Source organism: Falco peregrinus, chromosome 8, assembly GCF_023634155.1.
Source record: "Falco peregrinus isolate bFalPer1 chromosome 8, bFalPer1.pri, whole genome shotgun sequence".
Classification (NCBI taxonomy): Eukaryota; Metazoa; Chordata; class Aves; order Falconiformes; family Falconidae; genus Falco; species Falco peregrinus.
In genome coordinates, this window is record NC_073728.1 from 56,222,145 (window position 1) to 56,235,750 (window position 13,606).

The window sequence follows — 13,606 nt, forward strand, 5'->3', positions numbered from 1 at the left end:
AAGCATACTGATGCCTGCCAAACCCCAGATTTTATATCTGTAAAATCTTAGCGTGTCCTACACTGCTGCTGCCCACCCTCCCCTCCCCTCCCCTGCTGTACCATAAAAATCTGAAGCCCAAATACTGTCTAGCGTATGTAACGTGGTGTGCACATGTTCAAATGCTTTCAACAAATGGGCTTTTTTTTTTTGTTTTACCAACTTCCATACATAATTTCACAACATCTACTTTTGAGGCAGTGCTCTTGTTTGGAAAGTACAAATCACTCATTGTACAGCAGGGCGCCTTTGTTAACAAGCTGGGTGTAGCTCACATTTTTGTTTAATTCTTCTAGGCATCTCTCTAACAAACAAGTATTCTTTACAGCTCAACTCAATAATCAATACAGTTTTCCTAGTTTACAGAGCAAATAATTACTTTCTGAGATTACTTCACAAGGTCAGGGAGATGTATATATATAGTGCAGAGAGAAAATGCTGAGAACCATCTTCTGAACTCCAGAGTGACAGATCTGCAAGTAACAGACGATACAACCATCTCTGCTATGAAGAAAACAAGAAGCATTGCCCTTCTGGGGCTTGTGCTCCTCAGCTGCCTTTCTGGTAAGTTGTTTTTGTTACAGTCTGCGCTAGTACCTCTAGTCCTCCCGAACCTTTTCGAGACTTGATGATTTAGTAATATGTGGGCTCTCTTTTAATGAACTTTATCCTTGTGCAGATGCATGCTATAGATCAGTAGGATGCGTTTGTCTGATTTAAGCTTATGAGCCTTAGTGGGGATAATTGTGCTGCAAAAGGAGAAAAGTTTATGTCCTACTTCTTCCTCAATGAGTCAAAATTTCTGGTTTCACAAATAATTGATTTTTTTAAATCTTAGTATATAACTTCTTGTTTACTTGGAGTAGATAAAACATATGGGGAAAAAAATAATTTCTCAGTAAAGAGAAAGTGTATTTGGTTACTCTATTGGGAAATTGATGATTCCAAATTTATTTTGGAATTCAAATTTTATTCAAGGACATTGTACAACTTTTATATTTTATTATCTCTGGGTTTTTTTGTAGATATTGTTATTGCTCGACAACGGGTGAGTAGTACATCTTCTTTGTCATTTAGTCTTGATTTCTAAGTCTAGATGAATAATTCATACTCACATTGTATCCGAGGGAAGGCTTGAGGGAGGAGAAAAAAGGAGCGTGAGCGAGAAAGGAAGAAGGAAAAGGTACCCTAAATGTTACACCACTTCTTTGCCCTAAAATAAGAAAATAACTTTGTCAGAGAAAGATAACTTACCATGCTGATGATTAAAAAGACAGTGATTAATAATGTAGCGTGAGAGTCAGCACAGAGCACCAGCAGAAAATCTATACAACTATTGAATAACTGCTTAAATATCTTCCCTGTCTTGATTCCCCAAGGAACGATCATTTTTGCCTGCAATTCTTGCCAAAAATTCTGCAAGTCTTGATAGCAAAAAGGTGCTTTTGTATGCTGTAAGAAACACAGTATATTTTTTGCTCCCTCCCTTCACCACGGAGGAGCAAGAGAGGGATAAGATGACCAGCAGTAGTCTCCCAGGGCTGTGAAACCACGGGTAACGCAAGCACACCCTTCTCTCCACCTGGAGACGTTACAAGCCCTCTATAATAACAGGCCTCCTGCGGCATGTACCGGCTGACTGTGAAAGGGCAGCTTGCCTGTCCCCGCAACTACGACCCCGTCTGCGGGACCGACGGTGTGACCTACCCCAACCAGTGCTCCCTCTGCAGAGAAATCTTGTGAGTACGAAGCCTCCCCGCTACCGATGCCAGCTCGAGCAGGAGACCAAAGCCTTCGGGGTTGTGACTAATCATGGGGTGGACTAGATTTTTCATAAGTTTCTGGCTTCCCTAATGCCCGCAATCTTCTGTGTCAAAGCTCCTGAATCTGATTAATTACTGGGGCTTAATGAGCGAGATGACTATACGGTGTGAACAGATTAATCCTTCCTCTCCTTCCCTCTCTCCCCCTCCAGGGTTAGACAAGGCCTCGACAAGAAGCACGATGGAAAATGCGTTAAGGTAGGGTCTGAAACCAGTTCTTTCCCTGGCCGTGCTGTGCGGTGGTGGGTGATGTGATGGCAGAGGGCTAGGCAGAAACCTGAATTTTAATTAATTAATTCTGTACTAAAACCACACAATTGCAAACTGTCAGAAATGGAATGAAAATAAAGAATTTCAGAGTTGCAATACTGTCTTCTAAATTTTGTTTGTATGGTTAAAATCAGTGAGTTTTAAAATGTTACCTTCCGTATAGCACCAGACTTAAGAATGGAAACTTTTGATTCCAATAATGCTTCAGCATTATCAAAACACTTTTCTTTAGACTTAGAGGCTTGTTGAAGTGAAGAAATTCCCAGAGGAAGTTTGGATTTTGACTAAATCATAATTTTGTAACAGAAAAAACAATTCTATCAGAACATTTATCATAAAGTTTGTTTACTGATATATGGAGCTACCATGAAGCGGAAAAGTATCTCTATTTTTAGTTTAGAGAGAGAAAGTAAAGAAACACTCTGGCTGTGTAATTTAACATAATAATGACGACTTCCATTTCAGTACACTCAGAGTAACTGCAGAAATACCGAGGTGAGCATAAACTCCATTTTCAAGTGACACTGCCATTTTGCAGCAAAAGCTGCTGCCGCATAAGGCACTTTAGGCAAAGATCCTTCATGGTGGCATTCACTGTGAAAATCCTTAAGACAGTAGGGGTGAAACCCACTTCAGGACAGGAAAAAAAGAGACATTCAGGATCACGTGCAGGATTTCAGCTGTTTGTACTCCTTCAACTCCAGCACACTGGGGCTGGAAGCATCCCCCGCCTCGCAGCTCTGGGGAGAGGGGGAGATGCCTCTCACACCGTGCTCCGTTACACAGGACTGATGCAAAGGGGAGCAGAGACTGAAATGTGGTTCTGTGACTGTTTCAGCTCGACTGTACTGGCTACCTGAAATCAAGGAGTGGTTATCCAGTCCCCTGCACCCTGGAGTACAGACCCATCTGCGCCACCAACGGTGTCACCTACACAAACAAGTGTGCTTTCTGCCACGCTGTGGCGTAAGTGAAGGGGCTGGGTCTTGGGAGGGACATCTGGATCAGTAGATGCTCGTGTCGGTGTTTGGAATGTAATGAGGTAGTTTGACTCGTGAAGTGGCTGCACAGTGCTCATTTGGTCTCCACTCACTTTCTTCCCAAAGGAATGGACTGGACATTGACATGCAGAGTGATGGAGAATGCGTCCAGGTAAAGCCCAGAGATGTGCACCCCTAACTGCTGCTACAATACATTGTACAACACAAATTCATGGAATCATAACTAAATAGTAGAAATGCCTGCACTGTCCTGGTGCATTTTGGCCTGGCAATAGGATTTGAGGGAAATAGTTACAGTCTGCCAGGGTCAAAAGGTATTGAACCAAATCCATGACTCAGATGTGCAGTCCCCTCTCTGACCTGGGAACACAGCCGTCAGCGGGTGCCGAGACCTTCATTTACTGGCAAACTGGCTGAGCAAGAGACGCTGCCTCATCCCTTCCGAGGGAGAGCAGGAGGGTCATATACTACCAGCACAAATAGTAGCAGTGATTCCTTGGGTGGATGAACTTTCTGCAGCGTGGCCTGTGACCATCCACTTTTTGTATGCTTGCCTCTGCCGGCCTGCTGACCCGGAGCAGCCAGTGGGAGGGCCAGCCTGGAAATATCTGCACGGCCATCTCACTATTTATAATAGTATTTATTAGACTTTTTGCCCCCACCTTCTCCCCATTTCAGGCTGCTCCAGGCAAGCACATTCTCTGCCTCTGGGTTTGCAGAGTTGCTAGAACAAGAGCCTTGCACCTGAAAAGCTGTTTTATGCTTATATATCCATGGCTTATGATATGCCACATCATAACCATTAAATAAACATAAAACACTCATGTAGAAAAATATGGGAAACAAAAGTTTTAAAATCTGTTGTTGCTCCATAATTAGCAGATTGAGTGCAGCGAACAGAAGGGCGTCAACCCCATTTGCACTGAAGAGTATGACCCCTTCTGTGGCTCCGATGGCAACACTTATGGAAACAAGTGCTACTTCTGCAACGCAGTTTTGTAAGTATGGAGCTCACCACACAGCTGAAAGCAGAGGAGCTGAGGCACACACGCAGCTGGTGTGGAAGCCCTGGGGCTCCCGTTAGCCCCTCGGTAAATCCATCCCTGCTCCACGTGTCTCTCCCAACTCTCATTCCGCTGTCACCCCCCAGGCGCTGCAGATCTTAAGCCCGAGTGAGTCCTCTCCATCCCTTGCAATTAAATCCAGATCCCCATTTGCAGGCTCATAGCATTGCTGACTCCCTCCCTGTCAGTGATTTAAATTGTGACAGTAGGAGGTGTCCAAAATTATGGGGTTTGTCCCAAATCTCTTTAACATGAGAAAATGTGTAACCTGGGGAATCAGGAAAGAGGTGAAACATTAAATGAAGTACTTTATAACTTGGAAAGCATGAGAGCATTGGCTTATTTGGGTGAAGTTAGACTATAAAATTGAGATCCATGTCTTTAATTTTGGTCTCCCTCTTTTCTTTTCAGGCAGCGACGGGGACATCTGTTCCTCAGACACCGTGGTGAATGCTGAGCGCTGGGGTTGTGCCCTTCTCCCTGATTTTTCCCTTCCTGCAATCAAACACGCTCTTCCCTGCTCCCTCAACTGTCGCACATCGGTGTCTGCTTTGATCGATCAATAAATTAAATGTGGCCAATCTATTTGCCACGGACTGGTGTGTGTTTGTTTGTTTGTTTGCTTCTTTTTCAGGGCAGAGGTAATGGTCCTCAGGCTTTTAGGTACTTATCTGGCAGGCAGGAGAAGTTGTGAAACAAACCACAATAAAGAGCAAGGTGTAACGCCCATCACACACCAGCCCAAGCCCTCACGAGAGTACGTCACTCCATACCAAACCATCAGAAGAGAAACCAAGCTGCTATAAAAATACCACCACTTTCCTAATTTCAATGTCTTACAGTGCGTAAATGGATTTGTCTTTGTAACAGCACTGAGCCTTGGTGGAACTGGTCCTTTTAGGAGCCCTGGCATGGGGGGTGGGTGGGGGGTGGCGCTGGGGGAATGTGAAGGGGAAAGGTGGCTGTCATCAGCTCTACCTGGTCACACCTGGGCAAGGGGCAGGTCTGGCAGTGCGTTGTAGAAAGGAGGCTTATGGCACAGGGAGGAGGCTATCTCATAGGGAAGAAAATTAGGAACTGCTGCTTCCTTGAAGGGTGTGTCCATTGAGACTGTGCTGATCAGCAGAAAATTGCAGCCAGCTGGGCAAGGCTGTAATGAGCCTAATGAAGAACCCAAGGAGAAATTAGATTGGGCTCAGGCTTTCAGCTTATTGGAGATCTGAAAAGTTGCACTTGGGGTATTTGAGGCAGAGGTAGGACAGGGTAGCCCTTCAGGAAAATGTCTTGGATTTTCTAACCCTAGGAAAGACGGGCCAGAAGTTGTGCTGGGATTTCCAAGAGGCTTTCTTCTTGGGAAAAATGATATGTAGATAACATCTTTGTGGGAGCTTAAAGAGTGCACTGGAGGAGCAATGATATATCTGAATCTTCATGATGATGTGCCATCTTTCTGGGTGAGTCAAGGAGTTAATATGCAAACAGCACAGGCAAAAAGTCCCAAGTGCCATGCTCACACACTCCCTTCCTCTTCCTTTCTCCACCTACCGTTCTCTTGTTATGTAGCAAGAATATCTGCTGCTAAGGATGATATTTAGGACAAAATCTGTGACTTCCAAGCCTTTTCTTTGAGTCTTTTTTCCTGTAATAGACAATTTCTTGACCAGGGATTTTGTAGGTGATTCCTACCAGAAGATGAGAGGCTTGTCCTTCCCCTGGTGCTAGCACGGACCAATGCTCTGTCCTAGGAAGAGGGATGGAACTTCTTACTTTCAGGGTTTTTTCTATTAGCACAGGCAACATAAATCACATAGAGCCTTTGTGTCTGCTCTTAAGAAAAGAAAAACTGGAGAGTCATGAGTGTCCTCACTGCTTACCTGCTTGTGTGTGTGTGAAAAATATTTAAGGAACAACCTACATAGCTAGTTGATGTGAACAGAGACCTGTCAGCACAGGACCGAGCTCTGATATAATTTCTTGTTGGCCCAGAGGTTTATGGAGTGGCTGCAGAGCAGTGGAGTTTGGCCATAGCAGGAGATGGTCTCCAAGAGCCAGATCCTACGGTGAGCCTACTTGCGGTAGTAGTTTCTGCTTGAGGAAGCCAGGTATTTGCTCAGCAGCTCACAAGGCTTTGGGAAAGCCCAAGGAAAGGCTGCTCACCTACAGGGAAAGGGAGGGCAAATGGCAAGTACTGGGTATAAGGCTGTATCCCAGGTGCCCTGCGAGCCTCTAGCAAGAACTCTTTAGAAGATGGAAAGGTTTGTGTCACATAAGACTGGCCCAGCACCGGTGAGTCTTTGGCTTGCCACCAGCAAGACTTTGCCCAACGACACCCTTAGACCGCACAGCAAGGTCCAGGTGCACTGCTTCTATCCCTGATTTTCAATAAAGTCACAGGGAGAGAAGAATTCCCTCACCTATGCCAGCAAGTGGCCTGTTTCAGATGTTATAAAGAAGTGGAAAGGGGTAATAATGATAATAACCTGGTTGGTAATTTAGTGTCTTCCTCTGCTCAGCCCGGAAGGGATTGGTCCCTGCGGTACATTTGCTAAGGCTTTAGCGAGTCAGTTATGCTGCAGCAGCCGAAACGTTCGGGTAGATAAAGGACTGAGGCATCCAGGCTGTGGTCCTGAGCAGTGACGTATGAAACTAGAAAAGGCAAAGAAGTAGTGCTGTGAGTGGCAGAACTAAGCGTGGTTCTGAACGGCACTGCGGCTGACTGACTTGATAACTAAATTATATGAGAGGCTGTGTCATGAGCTCACCTTTAATAGACATCCGAGAATTCACCTGTCAGTCACGATTTCTCTGCCGTGTGGATTTTAAGATGTCTAGCAGGCTGCAAACTCTAATGCTTCCCCAGATGTAGGGCATTCATAACATTTCTCTCCTGCAGAAACTCTCTCCCTTGCTGGCTGAAGACGTTAGTAGCATCTTTCCTCTCTGCTAGAAAAATGTGTAAACAGGTATTTATTTTTTATAATTTTTTTTTGCTCCTATGTCATATTTGGTTGGAACCAGTTGCAGATTCAAAATTTACTGAGGGAACTAATAACCAGATATATCTATACACATTGCACTCCTAAGCCTTGTCTCCTTAGGAAAGCAAGCTGAAATTTTAAGCTCATTCTTATCTGAACAGATATTTTGAAAATGGTGCAGCTGAACACAAATCCTTGCACAGACTCAGCTGGAAATAGAGCTCAGGTCTCCCAGTTCCCCATCAAATTCCCTTCATTGCCACTTGCTGTGGGAGCAGAGCCCTAACATATGTTTCTGAATGTGAAAAACTGGAAAACATTGACAGCTAGAGTTTAAATAGTTCAGGGAGGAGAGTCAGCAGTCCTATCTGGGACTGTGCACACAGCGATGAGAGAATGTCACATCGGAGCACTTCCCCACCCCAACCCAACAAATTTAGAACCATCCTCAAAAATAGCCAGGGAACAACGTATAATTGGTTTCACAGACAACACATTCTCATGCTGTGATTTATTTCGTAACGTCTAGTGAGTGTCATCACGCCGCACTCAAAGCCTCGGAGCTGGCATTCAGCGAGGGCCCAGAGAATGAAAATTACCAGCTTCCCCGATGAATCACCGCTTTGAAAATTCACCCTTGTGAGAATCCTGTGACTATTTAGACAAAAAAAAAAAAAAAAAAAAAGATATTACAAGCCCGTCTATCACTCATATAATTAGCCCTTTCTAGGTTTGATGTGGACAGGGCAGCATTCCTAAAGCACCATAAACACGGCCAGGACCAATAATGGCTTTAGAAACCAAGTGGAGAAGTTCTCACAATTAAGGTGGGGAATGAGGACAGCTACGGATGGGCACATAAATACACAGAGAGGCAGGTCTGTGTGCGCACTGTGGGCTCTGGTGCTGAGACAACACCTCCCGCCTAGATCGCTTGGCTTGGACTAAAGAGCTACCTGCAGCATGAAGGCAACAGGTGCCTTAGTGCTGCTCAGCTTCCTGCTGCTCTCTTTCTTCTCAGGTAAGTGATCTCTTCCCTAGCCTAGAAAAAAAAAAAAAAAACCAAACAAAACCCAAACAAAAAAACCCCAACAACCCAAAAAAAACAACCCAAACCTTTCCTGACAACAACAAACTTTGGAGAACCTTGACAGGCTTGAAGATAAAGCTGAGCAAGTAGAAAATATCTGCGGGACTTGCTCACTCATACGACATATTTCCAGTCCTCGTGTGCCTCCGCAGTGAATAATGCAGCGGGGGTGTCACTGGGAGACAGAGCGAGCAAATTCTAAGCAGCTTTTTCAGCAAATATACCAAAGCAGTGTAATTATGAATTTTTGGTACAAATGTACGCTGGAGAGTTTTCCTGAAGCAGCTAGAGAAGAAACTCTCTCACCTCAGGGTCATCAGCTCTTGTTTTGATCCTAAGCATTCTGGTATTTGGTGCTTTCCTTGGAGATGTGGAAACGTAATTAGATGAAAGTTTCAGCTTTCATTTATGTCGCAGAGAAAAGCTTGAAAATTAAATTCAAATGTCCTCAAGGAGTCAGAACAAAGAGGGCAAATTAAAAGGATCCAGCATTTATTTATCTGGAGATTTACACAGCTCTCTGATGATATGGGGAAGCCGAGTGATGATTTTTGAACATATAGGTCACATCAGTGTTAGCAGTTGCTTGCGTCCAGATGACACAGCTCTGCAAGGTTTGTGGCAACAGTTATTGAAGAATGTGCAGAACAAGATTCATTTATACTTGCTTTACTGTGAATAATTTGAATAAAGAATTCACTTGAGAAAATTGCAAGCTGTGCATGGAGAAAAGAGGTGAATTACTTTGTACACATTATTCATTATGAAATATTCATCTGTCTTTAATTGAGTCTTAATTGGGACTGGGCTCCTTCAGAGTGCTGAAGCTTCCTTCCAAGGCCAGGCAGAATAGCAGCAAACTCTGTGATCTCCTATAAAATAAACAGATGTCAAGAGACATCATCACAGTGTCTTTTGTAGCTGCATGTAATATTTATAAAAGCTATTTAATGAGCTATTTTGTAAATAATATGCAGATAGCCATAGCAGTGACTTTCCAATTAAGGCAGCCTAGCCTAACCTGAGGACATGATAAATACAGCAGTGCTAGGGCTAAAAGAACAATGGGCAAAACAACTGGCAGAAGTAGGGTGGGTTGATGGATAATGGTCTAGTTGGCTGAGGGTTGGTTGGGATTTCCAATGTGTGGGGGCCCAAGTGCAGGACAAGGTCCTCCCATCTCCTGCCCCAGGTTCCCTCCTGCCCCGAGCCACCTGAGCAGGTCCAGCCTCGCTTCCCAACCTCTGCTACCCTGCTGCCAGGCGAGACTGGGTATGTGTCTCACGGTGCTGTGACCCAGATTCTGCAAATCTGTGTTCAATCCACCCTGGAGTGTCAGGCTCCCCCTTAGACATATCGCGGGGTCGCCGTGTCCTGCAGCTATGACTCAACCTACGTGCTTGACTGCAGTCTTTGCAGTGAAGAAATATAAAGAGGATGGACTGATTAGCTTCAAGCCCGGAGCCTGTGGTTACAGCGGGTATTTTTGCACTCTTACTGACCGGCACTGCCTGTTCTGCTCTGTGTCACCCTGTGACGTCTCTTTGCATCTCGCCCAGGATGAACTTGTTCTGGGAGAGTGTCTGGGCTGTGCTGTGCTGAGGGTGGCTGTCCAGCTGACCACAGGGTCTCCCTCTCCTTTTCCAAGTACGCTCTTGTTAGCAGTACCAGCTGGTTTTGTTGTTCAGAGGTGTAAGAGCCTAACAGCCTTAAAAGTCAATATAGCTTTAAAATCTCTGTTGAGCGCAGCTCCAGATCCGATATGGCAGCTCGTTTCCCCGGGAGTGGCTGCCTTCCAGGAGACTGGGTGATGTGTCTGAGGTGCAGTTAGCAGCTGAATGACTGATTACGTGGTATTTTAGTAACATTTTTCAAAAAAGCAAAATACTGACAAGCAATTCAGATAATGTATTTCCTGTCCCCTCCTCCGCCGCTCAGGATGACAGCGTAGGGAAAACCTGGGGTGCGCTTCATTGTGGCTTGTGTAAAGGGTTTGTGACTTTAGTTCAGCCTCTATCAGAAAATAATGCTGATGTGTAAAATCTGTTTGGTATTTTGTTGTTTGTTTTTTTTTTTTTTATTCCAGATGTAGCAGGTCAAGAGATTGAAGAGGTTAGTGCAGCTGTTTCTGCTTACTGAATCTGCATTTTCTAGAGGAATGTTTTTGTAACCAAGATCTTGGTGCGTGGTAAACAGGTTTTAATGTCTGCTGGGAGCAGGTGGGTCCTTCCTAGAAGTCTCAACACTTTGGGGAGTTCACCACTGTACAGGGGATGTTATGTGTGGCCACACCAGCAAGTGGACCAGGGAAATGCTTCCCATGATTAGGTCTAGGGTGCTTGCACAGGGTTGTGTCTGTACACAGCACCACTTTTGTCCACTTTGCTCCACTGTCCAATCGTGTCATTAAAAAAACGGATTGTTGAGAGTGTTTTGTCTCCCTAAACAAAGTCCATCACTGGGACTTGTCCAGATACAGAATACCTGTACGTTTCCTGGACACCATTTCTAGTTCCCCATAGACTATGGTTTTCTCCTCCTTCCATTGGGAAGGCAGAAAGCTCAGCAAGCACCGAGCTGAGCGCACAGTTTCGCAAGATACATGAAGCCATGCAGCAGCGAGCCAACTTGGTGCCAAATGTCTGAAAAAGCATCAGTGCTGACTCTTCTTCTACATGCCTAGGCTAATCCACTCCTGTCTTTGGGAGATCAAGACTTCTCCTAAGTGACAGCAGTTTCCCTCCTCAAACATGTAGCAAAAATTCCCCTGAAACACTGCTTCTGCTCATTTCTGACAGGGCTCGGTCTTTCAGTAAACAGGCAGTATCATCACTGCTGCTTTAGTCCCCTTGTCAGAAAAAGCATGATTTTAGTGACCTTGTATCCAATTTGGAAAGTGAAAGAAAGAGTATGGGAGTCCTGAAAGGGTTTTTTTAAATTTGTTTTGCAGATTTGTAGGGAGTTTGTAAACAGAAGCGTGTACTGCACGAGGGAGTCCAACCCTCACTGCGGCACGGATGGCATCACATATGGAAACAAGTGTGCCTTCTGCAAGGCAGTGCTGTAAGTGAAAGTAGAGGGGATTGAAATAACAGCGTTGACTCCATTTCCACGTATGTAATGATGTTCTTCATGGAGGGGAGGCCCTGCATCCAGGCTGTTCCTCTTGTATGGCTCAGCCCCTGAAACGTGCTAAGTGGAATATTTCCTCCTTGGAACAGAGCTGTGTGAATGCAAGTTAATTTTAATTCCTTTCTAGGCTTTGCACACTGCTTGTTGCCATACTGAGAGGCAGCACGGGGCCTGGGAGGCAACTGCAGCCCGCCTGTACCTTCTGCACGCACTAAATTGATGCACATTTCCCACTGTGTGCCACAGGCTGCAGCTCTCACTGCCCACACTTCTGGATACTGACAAGTGTCTGGAGGAATGGGGGAGCTGAGCCATGCCAAATTATTCCTGAAAAGTCTTGAATGGACTTTGTGGAACAAGACACCAAAGCTCAGAGGAAGAACCTGAGTTTCTTCTTCTCCTGAGCTTGGTCACAATTTAAAGGAGATGCAATAGGAGCCAGCACCCCTGGACTGAATGTTCTTGCAAAACATTGTTTTTTCCTTAGCAGTCCTTAACATTTGCTGCAAACTCAAGGCTGCCTCATCCTAGGGGAAATCAGAGAAGAGCAAGGAGATGAGGAAATGGCTTGATGTTCCCTGTGAGGCACCAGTATTCACTAGCATGAGTCAGGCAAATGGTCCTGTTTGGACGGATGAGCTCCTTGTCCCACACTGCTGTGTCTGTCGTACACTGCTTTGTCTAAGTCTGTCTTGCTCCTTTTACAGGAGAAGTGGAGGGAAAATAAGATTGAAGCACCTGGGGAAATGCTGAGTCCTCGCTGTCACTGAGCAGCAACTGCTGAGCCCCCGTCAGCAATGGCCGCAGATGCCCGTGCATGGACATGGGAGCAGCTTGCCCTCATCTCCGCCGTCTCTGCTCAATAAAATAAACCTCAGCACGACTCTTTGGCTGGATTCCTTTTTCTGTAATACCCAGAAAAGCACTTTGATACAGCCGTGCTAGAGCCTAATGCGTGGCTTTGCTATACTGCGCTATTACATCAACCTCCTCCTGGGAAGCAAGGCGCTCCCCATGCCGGAGCAGCGATTCCCACGGCTCCCAGGGGCTGTGTCCTCCCATCCCCAGCAGCCGTAGCTCTTCTGGCCCGTCCTGCCTGCCAAACTGGCACACGCTGGCCGGGCAGCCAAACAGCACAACCGCCTGTGGGCTCTTGCCCGACTCTCCCCATCCCAGGGGGTGGGTGACAGCGGGCGCCTTTATTCTTTACCCATCCTCCGTAGGCATGTTCCTTCCTCTCTCAGGGGTTATTGTGGGAGGGTGACAGGAGAGCTGGTGAACAGCGTGACTGCGTATGCCTCATCTCCTTTGGAAACCAGAGACAAGCAAGCTGAGGCTAGGGAATATTGCTCCATTTAAGCCTGCAACAAGAAGATGGCAGGTGGAGGCTGGTTTCAGGCAGGAGCTGCAAGGCTTTTCTTTCCAAATCAGTCTCCTTCTTCTTCCTTCTAAAAGAACGCTTTGTCTTGGAAACTGTGAACTCACCAGCAATAGTTTCCTGCTGCCAAGTGGCTTCTCATGCTAATAAAATTATATTTAGAAGAACACCAGATTGTATGAAGTGTCAATAATTACCAAAAAAAGTATTCCCTGGAGGAGAAGAGCTGTGGGCTCCCTCTTCCCACCTCTAGGATACACTCTCCCTGAATCTTACACAAACCTTGATTTTCTAGGCACAAGTATTTGTATTTATTTACAATTTTTAATGCACATAGACTTCATTACTTTCTTTACCTTTTACACTGCTGCCCTCTCTCTTGATGCTGGCTGGAAACTCCTTCTTTGTGCAGACATGAGAAAATTAATCCAATAGCCTCTTCCCATTCACTGTGCAAAAGTCACACAGGGAAATAATGGTGGCATCCTCTTGTTATAACATTGGCAGCAGATCAACGGGACACCAGCTCCTTCATGTTAAACACTTAACTTTCAAAGGGAGCTTTAGGTTTTATCATGAGCCTCAGGGGTCAACATATTTTGCAAGCACCTAAACGCTGAGCATCCAAGCCTCTGGTCCTTGTTTGGACAGAGCTTGGGTGTTTGCCTATCACGCCACAATCCATGCTTTGAACTCAACTGGGGCGCAATGCCTAAAAAAAGAGGCCTTAGCAATGTGCTTAGCACACTTAATGCCGGCTTCTCTTCTGATAACTCACATTTGTGATGCCAATCCTGGCAAATCTTTTGTCATTTGGTAACTTTACAGGCA

At 45.4% G+C, this 13,606-nt stretch overlaps 2 protein-coding genes across 3 annotated transcripts; both read left to right on the top strand.

Annotated features, from left to right (window-relative positions):
* Positions 1-220: 220 nt before the first annotated feature.
* LOC101915486 (double-headed protease inhibitor, submandibular gland-like) lies at positions 221-4,803 on the top strand. 2 transcript variants are annotated; one of them, XM_027778861.2, is made up of 8 exons: positions 221-603; positions 1,065-1,087; positions 1,654-1,778; positions 2,015-2,060; positions 2,971-3,098; positions 3,239-3,284; positions 4,016-4,131; positions 4,609-4,803. In XM_027778861.2, exons 1-8 carry the CDS (start codon positions 546-548, stop codon positions 4,652-4,654), a joined length of 588 nt encoding a protein of 195 aa, XP_027634662.2. In that variant the 5' UTR covers positions 221-545; the 3' UTR covers positions 4,655-4,803. The 2 variants fall into 2 exon arrangements, with proteins under 2 accessions (XP_027634662.2, XP_027634661.2); XM_027778860.2 differs by having other exon boundaries at positions 224-603; positions 4,013-4,131.
* A 3,335-nt stretch (positions 4,804-8,138) lies between these two features.
* LOC101924716 (serine protease inhibitor Kazal-type 6-like) lies at positions 8,139-12,150 on the top strand. The gene is made up of 4 exons (XM_005231831.1): positions 8,139-8,196; positions 10,352-10,377; positions 11,216-11,328; positions 12,105-12,150. The coding sequence occupies exons 1-4, from the start codon at positions 8,139-8,141 to the stop codon at positions 12,148-12,150; spliced, it is 243 nt and encodes an 80-aa protein (XP_005231888.1).
* The last annotated feature ends 1,456 nt before the right edge of the window (positions 12,151-13,606 follow it).